The 22147-nt window shown below is 45.0% G+C and overlaps 1 protein-coding gene across 1 annotated transcript in view; it reads right to left on the bottom strand.

Annotated features, from left to right (window-relative positions):
- The window catches only part of LOC117740698 (netrin receptor UNC5D-like), a 143500-nt gene that overhangs the window by 5738 nt on the left and 115615 nt on the right, over positions 1-22147 (bottom strand). The window contains exons 5-14 of the mRNA XM_034547230.1: positions 21682-21856; positions 20586-20753; positions 17773-17937; positions 17445-17477; positions 15164-15349; positions 11730-11879; positions 10516-10734; positions 9544-9628; positions 5216-5387; positions 1826-2056 (exon numbers count right to left, since the gene is read on the bottom strand). Of these exons, the coding sequence (XP_034403121.1) occupies positions 1826-2056; positions 5216-5387; positions 9544-9628; positions 10516-10734; positions 11730-11879; positions 15164-15349; positions 17445-17477; positions 17773-17937; positions 20586-20753; positions 21682-21856 (1584 nt within the window). The remainder of the gene's footprint in view (positions 1-1825; positions 2057-5215; positions 5388-9543; positions 9629-10515; positions 10735-11729; positions 11880-15163; positions 15350-17444; positions 17478-17772; positions 17938-20585; positions 20754-21681; positions 21857-22147) is intronic.

The raw sequence follows: 22147 nt of genomic DNA, 5'->3' as shown, positions 1-22147 counted from the left end.
TATCTAACTGACATGTTTGCTCGTGAGGTGACTGTGTCTTTTATTTAGTGTTATGAGATATTTTGACTAGTTACTAGACAAAGATTCTCGGCAGGACTTTGTGTTTCTGAGACAGTTTAGGCTCCCGGGCCTCGAGGGCCCGTCCAGTAATCCGGCCATGGGTGGTTTAGTGAGTCCGCTATGTGTGGTGCTTTTCCTCACATACCGGCTGTCTTCAACCGGATCAATTCCTGCTTCAGGCTCACAGGGGAAATTAATTGCACAAACAAAAGCCCCCCCCCCCCCAAAAAAATAACAAATGAACAAATAACTATGTCTGACTCATGGAGATGTGGCTGGACTGCCCTCTTTAATTCCTCTTTGATCACATACAATTATACATCTTGAATTAGAAGTAAAAGTAAGGCAAGTGGCTCTACAGGACAACGATTAGCACTACTTTAGAAGTCGTTAAGCTGTGTGTGTGTGTGTGTGTGTTTAATTAAGATAGGAGATCAATTACTCTTCTCAAGAACAGTAGGCTTTGGTGTGAACAGAAAGATGCGGTTTCCTCAAAGCACGATTCACCAGTACGGGCGACGGACTGGTGCCGCATTCGAGAAAGTGTCTCATTTGAACGCGTTCGAAAATGCCCGTCGCGTGGAATGCATTGCCGAAACACATTTAATTAACAGGGAGCAAATTAAATTTCTCAAAGAAAGGCCAGAGAAGCAACCTCGGAGCATCTGTTGTCTTTGTAATTAAAAGTCCCTCTTTGTCTGCTAGTCATCAAGAATCTCCCAGTGGCAATGTTACCGAGCAGGCAGATCTTCAGTGGAGCACAAACACACACACACACACACACACACACACACACACACACACACACACACACACACGCACAAAAACAGACAGCAAATTCTCCCAGGAAAAAAACAACACAACGACCAAACCAGTGCAATTAAAACATCTTAAATCGAATATGTACATTATGTAATAGTAGAAGTCTGTTACATGTTTGCCACACTAGAGCGTTCAAGCGTCTCAAGGACCATTAAAAGGATTGCCACGACATTTTGAACATAATCCAATCGGCCGCAGCTGTACCGGGCTTCCGGTGCTAAATGGCAAACGTTAGCATGCAGACACCTGAGGCTCCGACACGTCAGATAGCAGTCGTTGTGACGTTGGCAATTAGCTTAAAGCACCACTGTGCCTATAGAGGGATTGCTGTGCTTTTCTCCGGTCGTTACATGACCGCCCTCATTAAAAATCTTTCCTTTTATCCGTGGCCGATGCAGAGTTCCTGATTCATGCCTTTGTATGATTCCAGACTTATTGTAACGTGTCCTTGTCGGACACGAGCAATAATCAGAACTAAAACTAGAAAATGTTACCATATTATATCAGATTTTATCTTTCCCCTTCATGATTCTGAATCCCTTTCCTACCCGTCTGATCTCCTTAAACCTTACATACTCATGTCTGTCTCCGTAGGTGACAAAGAAGTCAGCATAAAACCCCCTTTCTTCAGAATAATCTTTCTCTGGAAGTCTATTTCTGCTTAAATCCCAAACTTTGCCTTAATTAAACCTTCAATTAGTTGCTTATTCTAACAGGTGGTTCTTCCTCATTCGAAACGAGGGTCAAAAAAGTTCACAGGAAGTCAATGCTGTGCTGTTGTTATTGAGCAATATAAATATAATGTCCTTCACTTGACACGATCTATCTTGAATACAATCATTTAGAAATGAAAGACACAACTATTAAATCCTAAGCAAACAACTTTCTCACTACATTGGCTCTTCCTCGTTTTTCCTTCGTCATCCTCCCGCTGCCCTGGTACCTGAAAAGCGTGGGGCGTGTCGTCCACACAGTAGACCCTGAGGGTGAAGCCCAGGGAGTTGCTGGTATCCGGACTGCCAAACACAGCCAGCCTCAGCCGCTTGGCGGCGTCCTGGTTCAGAGGCTCTCCCACCAGGGCGTAGCGACCCGGGTGCTCCAACAGCACATGGCACCTCTGGGTCTCCAGCAGGCAGTAGCAGGACGCGCTCTCCTCGTCCACAGACATCACTTCCTTTTGGAGGGAGGAACGGGAGAGACCGGATTTAGTTCTGATGCATTAAGCACACATTTGAGCCAATACTAGTTCATTTGAGGGTTAATCATGAGAAAAGCTCAATAATGGCATGCTGTCTCCCCTGAGGGCTTAAAGATCCAGCACCCACCGATATACAGTGGGGCTGAGAATACTGATTCACCATGATTAACATTTAAATTACTGCCAAGAATTAGAGAGGTGGAAAGAGGCTTTGACTTCACCGTCAGACTGAAAGCTGAACACCAGGCAGTCAGCTGGTGGTATGTGAGCAACACTGAGGGCAGAAACACGGTCCTACGCAGTCCCACGCTCATGGCACAAACGCACAACGCCGATGAACATACCCAATGTGCGCTCTGACGCACCGGAGGTTGGTCGTACACTTTATTGTTCAAGGGGGGGGCGATATCGAGCTTTCCAGACCGTTTCCATGACCACAGTAGTAAACAAACAGAGGAACCATGCGACAATCTACGAATGCGTGAAAACCTGCATTCTCTCTCCTGACCACCAGGGGGCTTCTCACTTGATTTATTCCCCCAGTAAACATTGTGAACATGAGTTTACGGTGTCAATCTCTAGTTTAATGTCTTCTTCAATACAGCATGATGTTCATTGCGTAAATTACGGTCCATTTAGAGTCAAATAGACCTATAAAGCAGGGTATGCTTTAGGGCGGGGCTTACCGTGATTGACACGTCGCTGCCAGAGCCGTATGCGGCGGTGTATTGGGTTATGAGCAGAAGTGAACCCAAATGGAACGGAAGAGGTCAGCTTTGCCTTGTTGTTCCATGTTACGGCGCCTCTAACTGCAACGCTGCGACCGCAGCTCAGACAGGGGTTACGATTTTCAAGCGGCACGCCCCAGAATGCAACGAGGTATGAAATTGATCTCGCGTAGAGCTCGGGGCGTCCGCGTGCTTGCCGGCGGACCGCGTTGCTGCCCTAATCATTGAAATATAATTAAATCTGCTAATCTAATGAGTTATTAGCGTGGAGAGAAATACACAAAGAGGGTAAAAGTGGCAACGGTGTTGTGTAACAGGCCAACGAGAGCATCGGTTTACAATCAAGTGGTGCCTGTGCTGTGTGAGGATATTATGAAGACACGTCACAGACTGCAAACTGGAAGCCTTCCCTCACATACAGACTCAGGAAGCGTGGAGAGAGCTGAACGCGGGCCAAATGAATAATGACACATCAACGAAAACAGATGGGGATACAGTAACACTGACAAAACGGATTAGCGGGGGTGCAGTTGTAACCAATGGCCGACTGCTCCTCATCTCGTGCTCCATCCTCTTCCAAATCACCTTCGTAACGTGACCCACAGGTCCCCTCTGCATATGGCCTGGCTGAGCCATATTAAGCAACGCAGGGTAATTTAGTGGCCCCGCAGCTTCCTAAACCTGCGACATTAGCGCCGCCGCAGACATGAAGGATCTCCACTACATAGCTCCCCCCCCCCAGGCAGCCGGGGAGAAATGATGGAGTCAAACTCTAGCGGTACAAAAGTGCAAGCTTTAATGGGAATGGCACCGAGAGGCAGACGTGGACGAGGGAGAAGGTTGGTAGAGAGAGAGAGAGAGAGACCTCCGTCTCCCATTCTATCACTAATTCCAGAGATTAGGTTTTGAGTAAGCACCCTTCCTGAGATAAAGGGCTCATTATTTCTCCGTGACAGAGACGTGTCACGCCGTAACATTTTCTTGGGAGAAAAATCTCCCCCTTCTGTCTCCGAAACCTGTCTGCGTCTGTCTCTTCCTTCTCCGCCGCGTCTCTCTCTCTCTCTCTCGTATTCTCTCCGATGGCATATAGCTACCATCGACGATGGCTCTTTTGATATCGCTCCCTTTGTGCAACACGGCTGCTGGCAAATTACGTCTGTGTAAATGTCACACGGAGTGAAAGGACACCCGGCTGGGGAGAGAGAGAGAGCCACGGGGCCCTCCGAGGTCACGTAAACCCGCCGGCTCCCGGGGTCACTCTGCCTCGAATGAGGTCCGCGTAGCTTTTTGATGAGGTTAGTCCAACATTAAAAGAGCATCTCATCATCATATATACGTGTCGTCTGCCGAGGCGACGCGAGGGAACGGACGGAGGGTGTTTGGATTGAAGTCGGAAGTCTGAACGGGTCTCTGCGAGACAGCGGAGACCTTTTAGAGGTTTTATTTGACTGGATGAGCGTGATGTAAGGAAAGAAATCACAGCAGCAATAACTAAGACAGCAAATGCAAACTGTGTTTAGAGCATTGGAGTCTTGAATATTTAAAAAAGCTCACTTGCCAGTTTTTGACCTCATGCTGAACTAGGTTCAGAAACCTTTTCACATTTTAAATATATATATATATATATATAAATATGTATATACACTCGTGATACTACTGCATGTCTCTTTAATCTGTCTCTGGATGTAAGTGACTCCCTCCCTCTCTGTTGCAAGGAAGTAGTTATTTGTTGCATTTGATTAGGATTAAAACAAATAATATTAAATGGTATTTTCTGCAATTCACAGGAGTCCAAATCTCAATCAGTTGTAGTCATGGTGGTACCAGAGAGTATGATCATTATTTTCAAAAAATAATTGAGATATTTTTACTTACTGTTGTGCCATATCGCAAATAACAAAGGACACACAGATGTACCGGGTGTACGGAATGTGCAGCATGCGCACACATTACCGTAAAGTCGTGTGTGTGCCTGTTGCGTTATATTTTATGAACAGTTGCAATGAAAGAATTCACAGTTTCATGAAGGAGGAATGCTTTGAAATACTTGTATCATTACACCGGGGGAAAAGAAATGAACGTTTCAATGACTAATAGACGCCAATTGCATTCGGTCTGACATTTCTCTTTGGATGTATGACAGCATGAGGTAGAAGGCTTGAAAGGCTGAATTTTACCCAGAGTGACGAATCTGAGCTGGCAACCCTGAAATCGGCTCGGCGCTTGCATGACTACACTACGGGATGAACATTTGCATCAAAGTGGTAGCAGCTTTATCAGATCGTTTATTTGATATTTGATATTTTGGCCCGCTGGTGAAAGTTGTGTGTTTTTTACTTGTTAACATTCTGCACCGAGAACTTGGGAACCCGATAACCGCAGTGGAAGTGTCACAGAAATCGCTCACCTCCCACTTGTTGTCCTGCATTTGTCTCTTTAGCCGGATGGTCCAATTATCGGCAGCGACCTCCGCACAATGGGCCACCGTCATGGCAATGGGACAGGACAGGTCGAGGCCCGGTGGGCCGTACGTGACCGCGGGGCTCAAGAAGATCTCTGGCCCGTCCTCTGACACAGTGCTGCACACACACAAGAAGGTACAGGGGGGGGGGGGCACAAATTAAAATGTCAGACATCACGATTGCACGGACGATTTATGAGAAAAGCAGATTTATATTCCTCTGAAGATGAAGACAACAAAAATCACAGCTAATGAATCACTGCTTAAGCGAGCGTTCGGGAAAAGAAGGGTGCGACCCCTTTGCCTACGAACACAGCAAACTCAAATCCTTGGACACGCTTAATGAATCAATCCCTGACTGGCTGACACACAGACACACAGATAGAGGAAGATTAAAGCACCAAGACTAATGGACAGTGGGGCTAGGGAGGACAGGCTTTAGCACACAGCGTGTACGCTTTGTGGGTCGATGGAGCTTATGAAGCCGGCTCTGGCCGGCCCGGTGACAGATTAGCTGGGCCAAGCTGCTCTTGGCCAGGGGCCCAATCTTGGCTGGAAGCCCTGAAGACTGAGAGCAATCAATGGGACCACCATCAGTCATGCAGCCGGGCCCGGCTGGACACCTCACATATACAGGACACGATGCCGGTGCTGTTGTCACAGCGTGGATATTTCTCAACATCATTAATGCAACCGCAGCGGGGACACACAGTCTGACATGCAGGCACAGATGCATCACGAATGTATGAAGTGTGCACGGACCCACATGTGTGTGTGTGTGTGTGTGTGTGTGCACAAATATAGTAAACACCAACAGAGGGAAAAGTATGAATTTTATAGGTCACACTTCTCATGTTGACATGTTTATCGACTCTGTGTGTACCCAAGTATACATCTGTGTCTCAGTACCATTCTATTCCAATCTGTCTCCCAATATTCATTTTGATTTGACCTCTTTGATCGTTTCCTCTAACTTTCAGCAAGACAGAGAATTTGACTCTGCTACTCCGTTAAAATGTCAGCGTTGCCATGGAGCCCACACTGTCACTAACTAAATCTAGTTTTGGGGGGGAAAAAAAAACGAAAAAGTGATTTTGGAGAGAAGCAAACGGACATGTGTTTGACGGATATGTCAAAAATAGTGGTTAACAAAGCGGTTAAAATGATAAAGACAGAAGCTAAAGCTAAGTTCTTAACAGAAGGCAATGAAATTAAGGATCAATATTGTTATAAACTGTATATATATATATATATATATATATATATTTATATATATATATATATATATAACTTATATCTCCTTCCAGCCTCTACACATTACACAACTTTTAATCATGACTAGATCCAAAGGATGAGGGCGGGACTTAGCGATTGGTCAATTGGAAATCTATTAATTGAGCGTCACTGATTCCTTTTATAGACGTCTTTGTTATCAGTCCAACACCTAAAGATATTCAGATCACAGTGATGAAGAATGGAGAAAAAAAAAAGCAGAACATCCTCACATTAAATAAGCTAAACAGAACAAATGTGACTGAAACAATTCATCATTTACCAAACACTTAATCAATACAGTGATTGGAGCACACTAGTAGTGTACAGCATTCAATTGGGACATGCCTTCAAATTCAGAAAACACCATTTCGACTGGAGCAGGATTTTGGCTGCTGTTTGAAGAATAAGAGGTGGAAAGGTGAGGGTTGATCTATGTGTGTGTGTGAGTGTGTGTGTGTGTGAGTGTGAGTGTGTGTGAGTGTAACGCTCCCACGCATGCAAAATGTTTTCTTTTTTTTGGCCTCCAGTTATTTTTACCAGTTTGTGGTGCAGACAGCTGTGTGAATCTTTGTCACGATAACGTTACCAATAAAGATAATTAAGAGTTCAAGATCGGCTGTCTAAAAATAATACCACGCATCCAAACAGCAGCGTGGCCCAGCAGCTGCACTTTTGTGCTAATCATCCCCGGGGCTCAGAAGAAACCAAGGTTACCTGCTGCTGAGACTATGGTAATTAGCCAGATTGCCTGCGAGCACAGATTAAAGATGGTTATTTAGCATCTCTGATTGTGGTTATGAGAACAAAGAAAAATCACTCCAGGATGATGGTAGTGTAGATGATAGACCGGGGCTATTAGTTAAGTCTGTACTCATATGTGCCCAACACACAACACGCCTCTTTCACTTTTTCACACAAAAGCATCCAGCGTGACTTTTTTTTTGTTTGTCACACAGTTGCAATGCCTCATTAGTGAAAATGACAGTCACGCGGTGTTTCAGGCTCTCTCACTTTGGGGGATGAAGTCATGGTTTAAAAAAAACATTACAAAACTAAGTTGGGAATCTTACAATGAAGGTAATAGTTGTACTTAAAGGGTCAGTACTTAAAAGGGTCATTGTATACAAGAACCAAAAGTTATGGGGTTAAGAACACAGTGGTGACGTTGTCGCTTTTTGTGTGAAAAGGCACTTAAAAAAAATAACAATATTTTAACGGCCGGCCGGCTATGTCCACAAAGCTTTGAGAGTCTGTATTCTCTGCTCAGGTAGACATTACTCCGCTATATCTTAAAAATGCAAATAGCTGTTTGCTGCTATATATATGCTCTGAATGTCAAATGGAGAACCTTTAAGTGGAATATCTGGCTTCAAGAGGCTTATGAAGAGTATTCAAACGAGATTGCTACGAACAGGACGGTACATGAAGCGTGACTTCAGAAGCGACCACGAAAACCCAAATACTAAAAGGAAGGTTTCTCAAAGTTTGATGAGAATATGACCGACGCCACAGAGTAATTGGTGCTTTCCTGCAAAAGTATGATTCAAAGAAAAGAAAAGATACTGCCACATCCTATGAGGCATTTTATTTATTTATTGTCGGGCACTATGATTCTGTCCTTGGACTACCCCCCCCCCCCCCCCCCTCCTCCCCCCCTCCGAGCTGGAGAAGCTCACACACAGAATAACCTCGTCAAAGGCGCCGCAGAGGACGGGCGAATGAGAGACTCTCGCGAACACCTGAAACCGAGCCAGCGCTGATCGATTCCCATTCTGTGCGGAGGAAAAGGATCGTCTTATGTAGATGGCCGAGTTTGAATGGGAAGAAAGGATGCAATTTCTCCCCTGGCCTCTGCGGCTGTCAGAAGATAGGCTTTGAGTGACAGCCCAGTGGCGCGCCGGCTCCTGCAGGCTCCTTAAACGGCAGCCAGAGAAGTAAACAGCATCAGGCTTATCGGAGCAGAGCAGCAGCCTGAAGGGCAGCGGCTTGGCTGAGTTGGGGAGACTCGGAGGCAGGGGAGTGTATAACCAGCCCGCTAACCGAGCGCCGAGCCACAACCTATGAGTGACCTTTGATCTGTATCTTTACCCAGATGATCCTCGACACTTAACGGGCGGGGTGGAGGTGAGGCGAGGGGCGACGGTTGAATTTCATCTGCCAATAAATGTCTCTTTTGATTCTTTCAAACCGGACGCAGAAATCAAATTTCATCGCGAGGCGCAGGCGGTTAACCGCATTGTTCAGGCAATATCTCTCGCCAGCGGAGCTTTTTCACAAACCGACACGCTGACACATTGATACTGTCGGCTATGAATCAAGAACACTTCCAAAAACTGACTTCTGGTTGTCAGATACCCTTTGAGGCTCTGGAGTCAAAAGGTATTACACCCCTTTTCAAACGCCTCTTATCTCTCGTGCCATTTTCTCCTCAAGTAAATAGCTTCGTGGATAATCTCGACGTCAAAGTCACGGAAATAGAATCCCGTTGGCAGGCGGCGGCCGTCATCGAGCCAAATGCCTCGTCAGTATCACCGCGGCTCGATAGAGTTCGCAATATTCACCTCTCCAACCAGTCGCGACGGAGAGAGATATTGTCACAGGTGTGTCTTGAAAACATAAAAGAGGCTGGCAGACTCGCGGAGTGTATCTTTCCCTGCCGAGACAGTTGCTTAAGGCAGTGATGCAATCTGTTTGCAGCTGCCGATGTATTTGTGACACATGGTGTGTACCCCCCCCCCCCCCCCCCCCCCCCCCCCGCAGTGACTGTGAGATGAGCGAGGACCCCATGCCGGGGCGAGTTGCACGTCTGTATGTGTACTGTACACAGGGGACCGCGTGTTCTCCGGGCGGAAGTGTCTGTTTTGTGGGGGCATGTTTGGCAAAGAGGCGGGGTGGCGGGGAAGAGGGATGAGAGACGAGGGATGCGGCGTGACGGGCTGGAAGATTAAAAGAGAGCAGCCTTTGAAGCAGACTGCGCCGCCTCAGTCAGAGTGCCTCACCTGCTGTCCTCCTGGTGGATGATCATGTACGTTTCCCAGGTAGTGTCTTCTGCGATCCCCCCGTGAGGCACCAGCAGACTTATACCTGCAGAGAAGCAGGCATGCAAAAAACGGATCAACCCACAGCCAACCTACGTGCGCGCGCACACACACACACGCACAGCTGACAAGTGTCTTTACTAAAGGGGACAGGTGATGGCACCAGGAAAAGGTGATGGAAACCGAACGCCTCGTGAATCAATGCAGTCTCTTAGTCACAAACACACACCTATGCAGTCCGTTTCTTCGATATGCACACGCACACGCACACACACACACACACACACACACACACACACACACACGCACAGACACAGCTGTCAGGTGTCTTTACTAAAGGGGACAGGTGATGGCATCAGGAAAAGGCCTTGGGTCACAAACACACCTATGTAGTCCATTTCTTTGATATACACACGCATACACACGCACACACACACACACACACACACACACACACACACACACACAATATTCTACTGTATGATAAACATTTACTGCCAATCTACACTGCAGTCAAAGGCCCTCGGGGGACAGCGTGATGAATGTGGGCCACCTTGAATAATGTGGAAAGACTGAGCATCACATGTTTACATCACATGCGCTCGTTACCGTTTTCCTCACAGCGTACGGCGGCGTGCCAACGCTAAAGCCGAAAACGCTGTATTTTCTTTCTTTCAATGAAGCACAAACAATTATGCATTTGCTATGGTTAGAAGAACCTTCCATGCACTGAGAAGCGGTCTCACTTCAACACCTATTGTTCATGTTACTCGATCAAAGACATTTCCACACACTCGCCAACGGCATGAAAGGGTAAAATAACATTTCCCCGGATCGTATCAGCTTTGCTCTAGTTTTCAAAATGCGATTTTCTATTTATTTTTTTTACGTTGAATGAATTTCCGTTTCACACGCGGGAGCGTATCGAATCACCTGTGTTCGGCACCACCAGTCTGCCCCCAGCGTGGCCAAACACCGCCGTTGCTCTGTGGAGAGGCCTGCTGGGAGTCAGGGAGACTTGTGGAGGGAAGAGGGTTTTGCCTCTTCTGCACAGCGTGGTCCCGACTGCAACCCCTCTGTAGTCTGGAGCCAGGCCCCTTGGAAACGTCTGAGGGTGGGACATGACGTGGTACTCCGCCCTTTCTGCCGCCCCTACAGATACAAGGAAGTTACAGTGGCTTTGTTGCAGTTATACAAACTCAGATCATACACATTAGAACCAAGCGGAAAGACAGGAATACATGGAATATGGCGTAAAAATATCACGATATCTGTTAAACCATTCAATGTGCAATTGACATTGTCAGCATATTAGCATCTACCTCCCAGCATGCTTTGCATTAAGGATAACATTATCCAGGAATCCATCTTCTTTCTTATCTTATTCTGTGAGCGTGTCTTCTCTCTCATCTAAATTAAAACAGTGCAAAGCATTATGGGGATTGGTGTGCACTACAGCCCCTTGCGAGTCATATGACAGCTACAATTATTATTATTATAACAAATCACCTGTAAAAACATCAAATTTTGTATGATCAAAAATGAAATGAAGTTAAATTACTAACTTAAAACAGTACAAACAGTACAAACATTGAAGATTAAGTTATGAGAATGGAGTTACTTTAAATACTCATGAGTAAAAATTAAAAAAAATTCTAAGCTGGATGAACATGAAGCCAAAACTTGGAGAAATGAAGTTGAACTCAAAAGTTTCTGAACTTTTCTGAACTTCTTTTTTTTTTTTTTACAGTTGATATTTCAGCAAGCAGAACAGATGGCTGCCGGAGACGAGGAGGCTGCTTTTGTGTCTGTCGAGGGCCCATTCAGAGCGGTAAATCTGTATCACTGTAAACTATATGTGGTGCAAGAACCAAAAGCTTGACAGGCGTTGCAACGGTAACTAAGACGGGACGTGCCGTAGCGAATGGTCAATTCGCGCCGCCCCTTCAAGGTGATGACCATTTCTCTTTGTGTGGCGGCTGTCTTAGAGATTGCCTCGAAGCAGGTTTAAAGCAAGATGGATTATCCTCCGGACTGCAACAGCAGAACTCTATCCTGCTCTCTAATTCTCGCCTTTCCAAAAGTAGTGTACCACCACACACACACACACACACGGACAGGCTTTCAAAGCACTTCTATTTTCTGACCTTTGACCTTGAGATCAGGCAATGGGTCGAGGAGCGAGCGCTCGGCCATCAGCTCCTTGTCGATGGAGTCCTGAAAACACATGGGGCTGGTGTAGGTACGCGACACCGTCAGATCGGGTTGCATGGATGAATTAATAAGCAGGGGGTTTGCTGGAAAACACACACAGAGGAAACGCTAATCACTGTCAATAATTACACATATTTTCAGGTGCAGGGCGAAGGATGTGGCGACCTCTAGTGGCGAGGCTGCAGTTCGCAACCAACTAGACCTCTATCGACAACAACTCAGAGTTGCTCCACCTACGACTATTACTACAACATCAACATCTTGGAGACAGGTGTGGCAAACACCTTCCCGTACCAGTGTCTCAATTAAAAAGTGACACCTGGAAGTCTATTGTGCTCATGGCGCCAAACTCGATGCGAGCCACTTCAGCACGTGGTCTATAAATAAACTATCGGGGGAAAAAAAAACTAAAAACTAACTAAAACAAAAACTTAAACTAAATTTTTCAATAAATACATTTACGTAAGAGAGAAACAAAGACAAGCTATTACAGATAAGATAAATCTGTTTGTTTTGAGGAACTCACTGACAGCTGTTTCAGCGAGCATGAAATGACGACGGAACACGCGGCCAAGTAAACAGCGCGGATCCTCTTAATGGGCAAAAAATTGCCGATTTATATAGTTTGGGAATTGGGTGCGCGGCTGTCAGAGAGACTCATGATCGAGGACGTGATTGCGAGAGAGAAGTGAAATTAAATCGGTGTGTAATTTCTGTAGCAGCGTGTGCTGACATGTATAGGAGGAGGAAGGCGTGTTGCATTTTTATGGGGGGGGGGGGGGGGGGGGGGGTTGGCTGATTTTGTTCCTCCATCAAGGAGAACGGGGAACCAAGATTAAAGCTTTCCCCGGCTCCTGCTGTGCTATCAAAATGAACTTTATGACTCCCCGCTGAGAGCTGTTGCTGCGGCGACCCATAATGCCAACCCTGTAAAAAAATATGCCTCAATCTGTTAGGGCGAAAAAGAAGAAAAAAAAACACACACACGCGCTTCTGGGGCCGCAAAATGCTCCATCCGGGAGAAACAACAAGTAAAAACACAAACAATAATAAATTATATAATTTTTTTATCATGACTAATTAACTGCATGCAAGATAATACCAAGAACCACCGATAACGCCGTAAACCGCCTCACCACCCTGACGACACACCTCTTGGTTTTTATTGTTGATAAAGTTACGGTACCTCGGAAGGTCTAAGTAATAATAAATAAGAGTTGCATTTTAAAATGGTTGAGAACCCAACATGTTTCCAAGGAGTGTTTATTGCTATTATTATTATGTTTGAAATAAAGCAATAAATGCATGTTGTGCTTTATAGATGGAGAAAATTAAATCCAGTCATTTTGGCCCCTGAAGCATTTTAATAATTAATGTAGTTGTATCAACTTACAAGGAAATGTATGCATAATTCATGCATCCATACACATTAATACAAATAAACAAATTCCGTTTGCATGTTCGGTCCTGTATATAACATAACGTGTCATGAATAGTTAAGTACATTTATGGTATTTGAGGTACAAGAGAATCAGAACCACGACTTCTAGAGTGTGAGTGTGTGTGTGTGTGTGTGTGTGTGTGTGTGTGTGTGCTTTATTTCATCTGGAGACAAGCTGAAAAATGAGACCTGGTCTCTCTTCTGCATTCGTGCGTAGTTCTTACATTTGGAGGAGACTGACACTTCATTTATATTATAATGCCCTCTCATTGTGTTACCGGGCAACACTGCAGACTTAATTTAAATTCGGATGGATTTTCACTCATTAGAATAGTACGATTGTTAGTTTAAAGAAGATGTACTTCTTTTTTATCCAACTCTTTTAAAGTTAAAGGACCATTTATATTGTTTTTGAGCCTGTTTGGTCATCTCGAGAGGCCAAAGGAACCCACTTGGGTCAAGGTGGTTATATTTATGCAAAGGAGGTGGTGGAGAGTGATTTCAGCAGTGATTTTTATAAACTTCTCCAACCTCTTACTGCAAAGTCAAGTGCAAAGAACACTTGTTGTACCTTTCTGATGGCTCTTCACAATCACATAAACTCCTTTCACGTATTTTGAGTTTTTTTTCTTCTTTTTCTTATTACGACAAAAACTTTTCTTTATTTTATTTTTTGTATATCTGGTGCAAGTTTAAAATCGCAGAACACAGAGTTTGCGCCGAGCTAAATAACTTCGCCAAAGTTATTTAACCGCCGCCGGGCTTATTAAATACCTGTAGCTATCATGCAGCAGCAGGAGTCACAGGTGTTGACATGCAAGCGAGCCATAAAGCGTTTGCATTAAAACGTATCGACTCGGCTCTCTGATTTTACAGGGATGTGCCGAGTGTGATTATGCACGAGTCGAACAGCGTGCGTATGCTAATGATTTAATCAAATCAACCAACATGGCCCGAGCAGATTATCCACACAACGTAATACGCTGCATATTCCGAATGTACGCAGTCACATATCAAAGATGTCCTCCGCAGGATATGTTCCAACCTCGATAAGAGTATCAGTGGGAAATCATCACGGGACGCGTTGAGGAACTTCCATTAAATATTGCATCACTCTGTAAGCAGTGGTTGAAATACGGTAAAATGGAAAAGAATTAGGGAAATGGTTCGTTAGGTAATGATGCACTATTTAATGGAAGCTCTGTACTGCTTACTCTTTTTATTATTTCTAACTCACTTTGCTTTGTCTTCTTTGTAGTCGCGTTTTATTTAATTTATTTTTAGAAAAAGTAAGTAAAAAATATGAACGTTTTTGACACTGGCAGTACGATTTGTATGCTTGATAACCTTTTAAAGAAATAAAGTCTTTAAAAGGAAAGGTGTGCAGGATTTAGGGGGATTTTCTTGAAATTAAATTGAATGGTGCACTGCTGCATTGTGGGATTGAATAATTACAACCAGTGCTGGAAAGAGACGTCCAAACCAATTCAAACTTTGTGACGCCAACAACTCCAAAGGTCCGGATGCCGCGCCGCGCGCTGTTCCTTTAAACCAGACCTTTTTCCTGATTGACCTATTCCCTTGAAACGTATAATTAGAACATCTCCGTTTAATTAAAACCTACAGACTTAATTATGCAAACTGTTTGTCAGCGGCATTGTGCTAAAACAACACAGCGCAGAAATCAAACAAGCCGGACAGATTTGTGTGCTGCCAAACATTACTGGTGCCGGACCCCCCCCTCCACCGGTGCATCATTGGAATAGCTAGAAACCAAAATGCTGTCCCCCCCCCCGCCCCATACTTCCCGTACCCACCCTGGAACCTCCGCCTGAGGTAGGGAAGCAATGTGCGCCGAGGGGATTTAGCATCGCGAGGCAACACTCTGAGTGCAAATTGGATTGGTGAGAACGCTCAGCGGCTCACCTTGACGAGAGGTCTTGAAGCTGAAGGACTGGAAGCCCCCGGTGAGGGCGGAGGAGTCGATGACATCGACGCCGTACTCACTCTGGCTCCTCCGGTAGAGAGCGACGGCGATGATCAGCAGCACCACCGTCACCACCCCCGCAGCGAGGCCCGAGTACAGGGCCACGTCGCTGCTGCCCTCCACACCTTGGACAAGTAAGCGTGGGTGAGAGAGAGCAGAGAGAAAGAGAGAGAAACATATTTTTGAGCGATCTTCTTCTTTCTTTTTTTTTTTTTTGCTCTCTAAATCTTTTTCTGTGCGTAATTAGGAAGCTGGGAGAAATGTTCTCCCAGAATAAACTGAACATCTGTGTTGCTGAGGAACATCAGCTGAGTTGAAGATATGAGAGTCTTTTACACGAGGCCGAGTCTCCCCTTGGTTGAAAAGTACTTTTCAAATGTCGGTGTGTGTGCTCCTTGTATTCCTCGTCTGGCTCCTGACGCACAGCTTCATTGTTCCACCGTGTAGCGTTAAAGCCACTAATGAGGAACCTCGGAAGGAAGGCGATTATAATCAACCCAGCACCTGACTGTCATTTCAAACACTGCTAGGCTCTGGCGTCGGAGAGCGCTCTGCGTTCCACTGGGATAATGTGACAAAACCAATTCATTAAATTAGCTCATCGGCAATGATTACGGTCCCGCCAGTGCAGCGGCGTCCAACTTCTCGAAGTAAAAGAACGAGTGGGGAAATAAAAAGGGGGCTGCTAGCATGTTTCTCGAAAAGATAATGAGATCTGCGCTGAATACAGGACATGCTGCGAAATCCTCTAAGTAGCCCGAAGCTCAAATGAGGAGGAATTGACAAAATATGCAAAGCGGCATTAACTTGCTACAGTAGCAGGTTAATTGGGGGCTTGGGAAGTTTTGGCAGCTCGGTTGCATTCTTTTTTCCCCTCGTTTCTGACAAACAAAAAACATGTCGCTGAGGACGAGCCGGGACGAAATGTGGCAGTAATCGACACATAAATGGTCCAATAACCTAGAAAGTCACATAATGCACGAGGCAAATTATACACAGACGTGCTGCTTGGGTTGTAAATGCTACACCTGGTGTATTAATTAGTCCATTAGGACGTACGTATTCATAAAGATGGGAACAGATTCAGTTGATAGAATTGTACGTACACAATACCATTTAATGGCACATTTGGTACATTTATATTTTAACGGCTTCGACATGTTTTTCAACATGGCCGCCGTCGGATCGCAAATGTTTTTTTTTTTTTTTTTTTAAGATAAAATCTGTTTCTGAAAACATCCGAGTAGGCGAAAATAGGCCGCGCAGTAACAGAATTTTGATTCGCTGCCGAGGGTTTTCGACAGATTGATCGGAATCCACGAGCGGCGATTGGCGGCCGGGTTCGACGCCGCTTGGATCCGATTGGTTGTTTTCCGTCGGGCGCGGTGGAATCTCGAACATGCCATTAGGAGCCCTGAGGGGAGGCAGAAGAAACTCTTCTTTTCTTTTTTTTTACACTGGTAATGTGTCTCATATCGTGCTGTCAGGATATCGGGAAAGTTATTTCAATAAACGTTACCCAGCTGCAGCTTTAACAAGCGATGCGACCCAACATACAACATGTGATTGTAAATGGATTGCAGATGGATGCCAAGGGCGGAGTAAACCCCTCACTAAACACCGCCGCCTTCTGCTGAAAAGTTTCAATCAGAAAATGTGTTCTCTATATGACAAAAAATAAATAAAAAATCACTGGAAATTGAATGCTTCTGACAAGAAATGTATTTCCTCTCCCATCTGCTGACATACGTTCTATATTGTATTTCCCACTTATTATTCATACATCTTGTCCGTCAGAACATCTGTATCTGAAACAATTCACAATGAGTGTGTTCGCGTTCACAGACACACCTGTCAGAGTGATTTATACCTCTTATTCCATGACTGCTTTCCACACATCAAAAGTATTGTTTCCCATTTTTGTGACAACGTGCCCCGTTTGAGTGAAATTACTGATATGCTCGGCTGAAGCTCCAGTCGGACACATTGCTCTCACTTACTGCCTCGGCGTGAGTGTGTGAGCGTCCTCCATAGAAACACTTCGTGGACACTTCCTGCTACTTCGCAACAGCTAATAGTGGACGGTGTAGCCTGGCAACAGCCAGTGTATGAACATCTTCCAGCCAATCAAACTAAATTATTCTTCCAGGCCGTGGCTGCAGACAGTGACATCGTTAAAACAACATAACAGGAAGTTATGGACGCTGAGGAGGAACTCACCCTGTGGCTTAGCATCGTGGAGCAACTTTCGATCTGCAAAGACAAGAGAAACATGGGAATTTGAGAGTTTCTCTTCAACCTTCTTAGTTTAATTACCACTTGTGCATGCAACTATGCCTGTGCACGGTGTGTGGAGCGGCTGGATATGAAGATGGATGCGGCTGCTGGTAATGAGCATGATTACAATGACGATCGGCATCCGGCCCACACTGCCAAAAGTTATGATCAGTAAATCTATAACGACAGAAATGACACTTTATTTTTCTGTCTTTTTTTTCTCTCCTCCTCATTGCTAAGCAACGGAGAGAGCGTGACGGTCGGTACCCACTCTGCGTGCAGAGGCCGCCGGTGCAGTTGTCCGTCGCCAGCGCCACGCCGTCGCACAGCCGCCCTCCGTGTTTGGGCTCCGGAGCGGTGCACTCTCTGCCGCGCTGCCTCTCGCAGTCCGAGCTGCACGCCGACCACTCGCTCCACTCGCCCCAGCCGCCGTCCACTGAGGGGATCAAACGCACGTGTTTTAATAAACGCAAGGATGCACATACGAGGATTTGAAGTGCACAAAGCGGCGTCGGAAGTACGCCGCCGTCGAGTCAACAACCACACGGGCAAAGAACTGAAGGACAAAGAACATTCTGATGTGACAACGGCGCTCGCACTTCAAAGACTGAGCATCACAAACAAACAGGGTGTTTGAAGGTATTCGCGAATACATTTTGAAATGTAAAACCACATTCACAAAAAAAAAAGGATGTAATAGACAACAATATTTTGAACCAGAGATTTTCTAATACATTGCCTACATGTGTTAAAGAACATCTTTATTTATTATTATAACGATAAAAAGTGTCCGAGCTCAAAGTGGAGTGTCTGCATTATGTAACCTTTTGATATGAAGTGCCTTTTTATTCATTTTCTTGTGAATCTGTGTGCATCAACTAGAGTAACAAACATTAAGTTTAACTATGGCACCACACCAGTGATCTGTAAATTGTATTCCATCCATAAAAGCAACGTGCGCAGCAACTATTAAAATACTACTAATAATGTCTATAATCAGGACATTGTAATTTATATGAGAGCACAATACAAGAAATTGATTAACTCCACCAGCCGTCCACCGATCTGGTTCATCAGCAATAAACTTTTCTGCGAAGAAGGCAACGCGTACGAGCCAATCAGAAGCAGGAAAGGGTACTTCAACGTTTCCAGGAAACGCTCTGGCGCTAGTGTCTTATTGGTCGCCTATCGCTGGCCTATAAGGACGACTCCCACCAATTTCTAGTGCCATGCAATTGTGCACAAAAATATTTTGATTTCTTCTTTTTGTATTTACAGTTGTTACGCCTCTATGTCCTTCTATAAATTTAGATTTGAGAAGGATTCTGATACACTCACATGTGGTGGTGGTGACAGCGAAGGGTGAGAAAATGTCATATACGCAAATCCCCGAATGAGATCCACGAGCATAAGTTGATTCGTTTACGAGCTCTCTGGAACTTTATGAGAAAAAAAACCCTTCCGAGGGAACAGCTGCACGGCTAACTACACGAAAAACATTTCCCCACCTTCGGGGTGCCAAAAATTTTTTTTAGCCTTCTTGCTGACTCGGAGCACAAAGACACTCTACTTATGCCGCGCTCCATCAAGCCTCCTTTCCACCTCCAGACGCTCCAAAAGGTTTCCTTCTCCCCGCTAATCTAAATGCACCCTGTTTATGTTGGATGCGGGAGAAGGAATCCTTCAGAAGGAGGCAGGAGATACCTGGCACATGGCCTTCGCTGATAACTTTTTTTTCCCTTCTTAAACCTGATGAGCATTTGCTTTCATACTGGTGCTGTAGTAAATAAATTTAGGCTTGTCTCGCGGAAGTTTTTTGATAACTGGAACTGCTGCTCTGCTCTTCCTCTCGGTTTCTCTCTCTCCATTTCAACATTTCCTCTTCATTCGCTGTTGTTTTGAAGATTTTTCAGATGCAAACAACGGTCACTATCAGCAGCGGAGACGTGCAACGCATTCCTGGTGAAATGGATCCGGTGAACGAGGAGACTTTTGGTGTCCCTCAAGCTTTGAGACTGATTTACTACCTTCCAAGAACGACGTTGTTCTCCAGTTAACGACGAGTATTAAAATAAACTCACCGAGGCTTTAAACGCTCCTGAGTGATCAGTCACAGAGACCCTTTAGTTGCCTCGACGTTTTGTCACATTTACTGTATAATTGTTGGGCAAAGAGAAATGTCTCCACACTGATGCATTCAAGGACATGCTGACATTCCCAAAGTTGGGCTGACAAACAGTTTTGAAAAATACTTTCTTGTCAAGAGTTATGAAGCTCGGGGCCAGCAGACGATTAAGTCCTAGCATCAAGAGCTTCAGTTACATGTTACACCTCGACTCTAAAATCAGCACATTGTGGTTTTTATGGGGGTTTGTGCGGCGCACTTTTCCTTTGTCAAGCTCAGTAATGAAAACATTTCAGAAAGTGACTGTGGTCGGCAAATAAATAGTTGCAGCACATAACTCCCTGTAAAACTTTTCCCTGTAAAAAAGATGTTTGTACAAATGAAACAAATGGGATTCTTGGTTGAAAGTTCAAGGTGGCTCTATTGATTTATCTTATTTTACCTACCTACTATGTTAATATAAATGTCTGTACATTATGGTTATGTTTAGTCTCGATCTGTGTACTACGTACAATGAGAGTTACATTCCTGGTAAATGTGTACTAATAATACAAGGCCAATAAAACTGATTCTGATCACTGTTTTAATGCACAGACTTGACTTGAAATCAGTGCAAATTTGACGAATGCAAAACAAGATGCAACATATTAATGTGTGAACTTTAGGTGGATTGTGTTACCTTCGGACAGAGCCATGCTAGCTGTTTACCCCTGTTTCCAGTCAGTATGCTAAGCTAAGCTAAGCAGCTGCTGGCTCTGGCTTTGTATTTTAAGGGCAGATAACAGTGATAATGATCTATTCCTTTAATGCAAGAAACAATGAATCTCAGGACACATTTCATGCTTGCGATGCTTTCAAGCGCCCACATCTCTTGTGTCCGTGTCCTTTGAATGCAAACCGTGCGTCGAAGCGCATGCACAAACACGCTTTGGCATGAGGACCAGGTCCCGCGCGCTCACCTGGACACAGTGTGTTGCAGGTGCTCTTCTGCACCGACATGCCCTCGCAGAAGGCTCCCCCGTTGAGAGGAGCTGGATTTGTGCAGGTGCGAGAGCGTTTCTGCACACCGCGACCGCAGCGCACGTTACAGGGGGACCAGTCGGTCCAGGACGACCAGCCCCCGTTCACTGTTGGCATTCAGAGGATGAAAGGAAAGGGATGAGCACATTCTACGAGGAGGGAACAACTGGCCCACGTTCTGTGCCGTCTTCTCTGCATCACAGGGCTTCACTCAAAAGTGACAACGGAACGACTCATCCGGGGGAAAAGAAATAAACCTGAGGTGTCTTTAAAAAGATGATCAATGGTGTCATCCCGTCTGTCTACTTTTTCCCTCTGATTTGCCTAATAATAATGCGGGATGACTGACTAATCAGCTCATTTGCTGTCATAAAAAGGGAAGAAATACCAGTATTCCACCATTGTACACCTGTCAGAGGCTATTGGGAGTAGAAAACCTGTCTACCTGTCTCGCCTTCATTAGCGTTAAGGAAATGAATGATTGATGGGCCTCAACAACGGGGTGTCAGAAATAATTAGATGAATTCCTAAAGCAGCTAAATGTCCTCCCTGAATTAAAAAAAAAAAAGAGAGGAAGAAATAACCAGATGACAGGTCAGTGAAATGAGCGCGGGAACACTCCAATTAGGTATTCCTTTGGTGTGAAACGAGGTGATGCTATTATGACATTATAATTTCACTTATTCTCCTCCGTCTCTGCGGAGCGTTACAAAGGCTTGAAACAGCAGTTTGCACTTCTTGTAAATATTGTCTCTGTGTCGTCTTGTTTTTTTACACATGAGAGATCACTTGCCCATTAACTGCTCATTAGACTGTGTAAAAAAAAGAAAGAAAGGGGGCTGCACGCTGCGGTTGAGTGGCGCTTTTAATATTAATGACTTCGGGGAATTCAGAGGTGCCAAATTGACAGCCTACTTCTGTGAGTGAAAATTGATATCTTTGGATGGAGACGAGAAACCTGGTCGACATTGGTTTTTTTTTGGATCACCTGTACGGCGAAAAAAAAACCTAAATAAAAAAACCTCGGAGCCTCACCGTAGACCACGACGGCGGCGGTGACGCTGCGTCTCTTGGCCACGATGTTGCTGGACACGCAGGTGTAGTTCCCGGAATCGGAGAGCCGGGCTTCGGAGACGATGAGATCGTGGTCGCCTCTTGAATCCACGGTGCCTTTAGGGTCCAGGGGTTCGTCGTTTTTCAGCCATTCCACCTGAAAAGCAGCATACGTGCAGGACGTAAAACAGACGTGGAGGACGTGACGGATGAAGGGATGCCTTCGTTTTATGACAGTGTCGTGATGACGCTCTCTTCCCATCATCATTACAGACGTGATCCGAGGGAAAAGTGTGCGATTCCTTAACACTGAAGATAACTCTTGGAGATAGGGATCTCCCATAGCAACGGCTCATGTGTATTTGGCGAATATGTTCGGTGTCTATTTTATCTAGGAGGGGGACGATGCACATTAATTAACATGAGCCATCATGTTGATGTGTCTTTT

Source organism: Cyclopterus lumpus, chromosome 12 (genome assembly GCF_009769545.1).
Source record: "Cyclopterus lumpus isolate fCycLum1 chromosome 12, fCycLum1.pri, whole genome shotgun sequence".
NCBI lineage: Eukaryota > Metazoa > Chordata > Actinopteri > Perciformes > Cyclopteridae > Cyclopterus > Cyclopterus lumpus.
The sequence above is the reverse complement of the archived record's forward strand: the minus strand, read 5'-3'. Positions and strand labels throughout refer to the sequence as shown.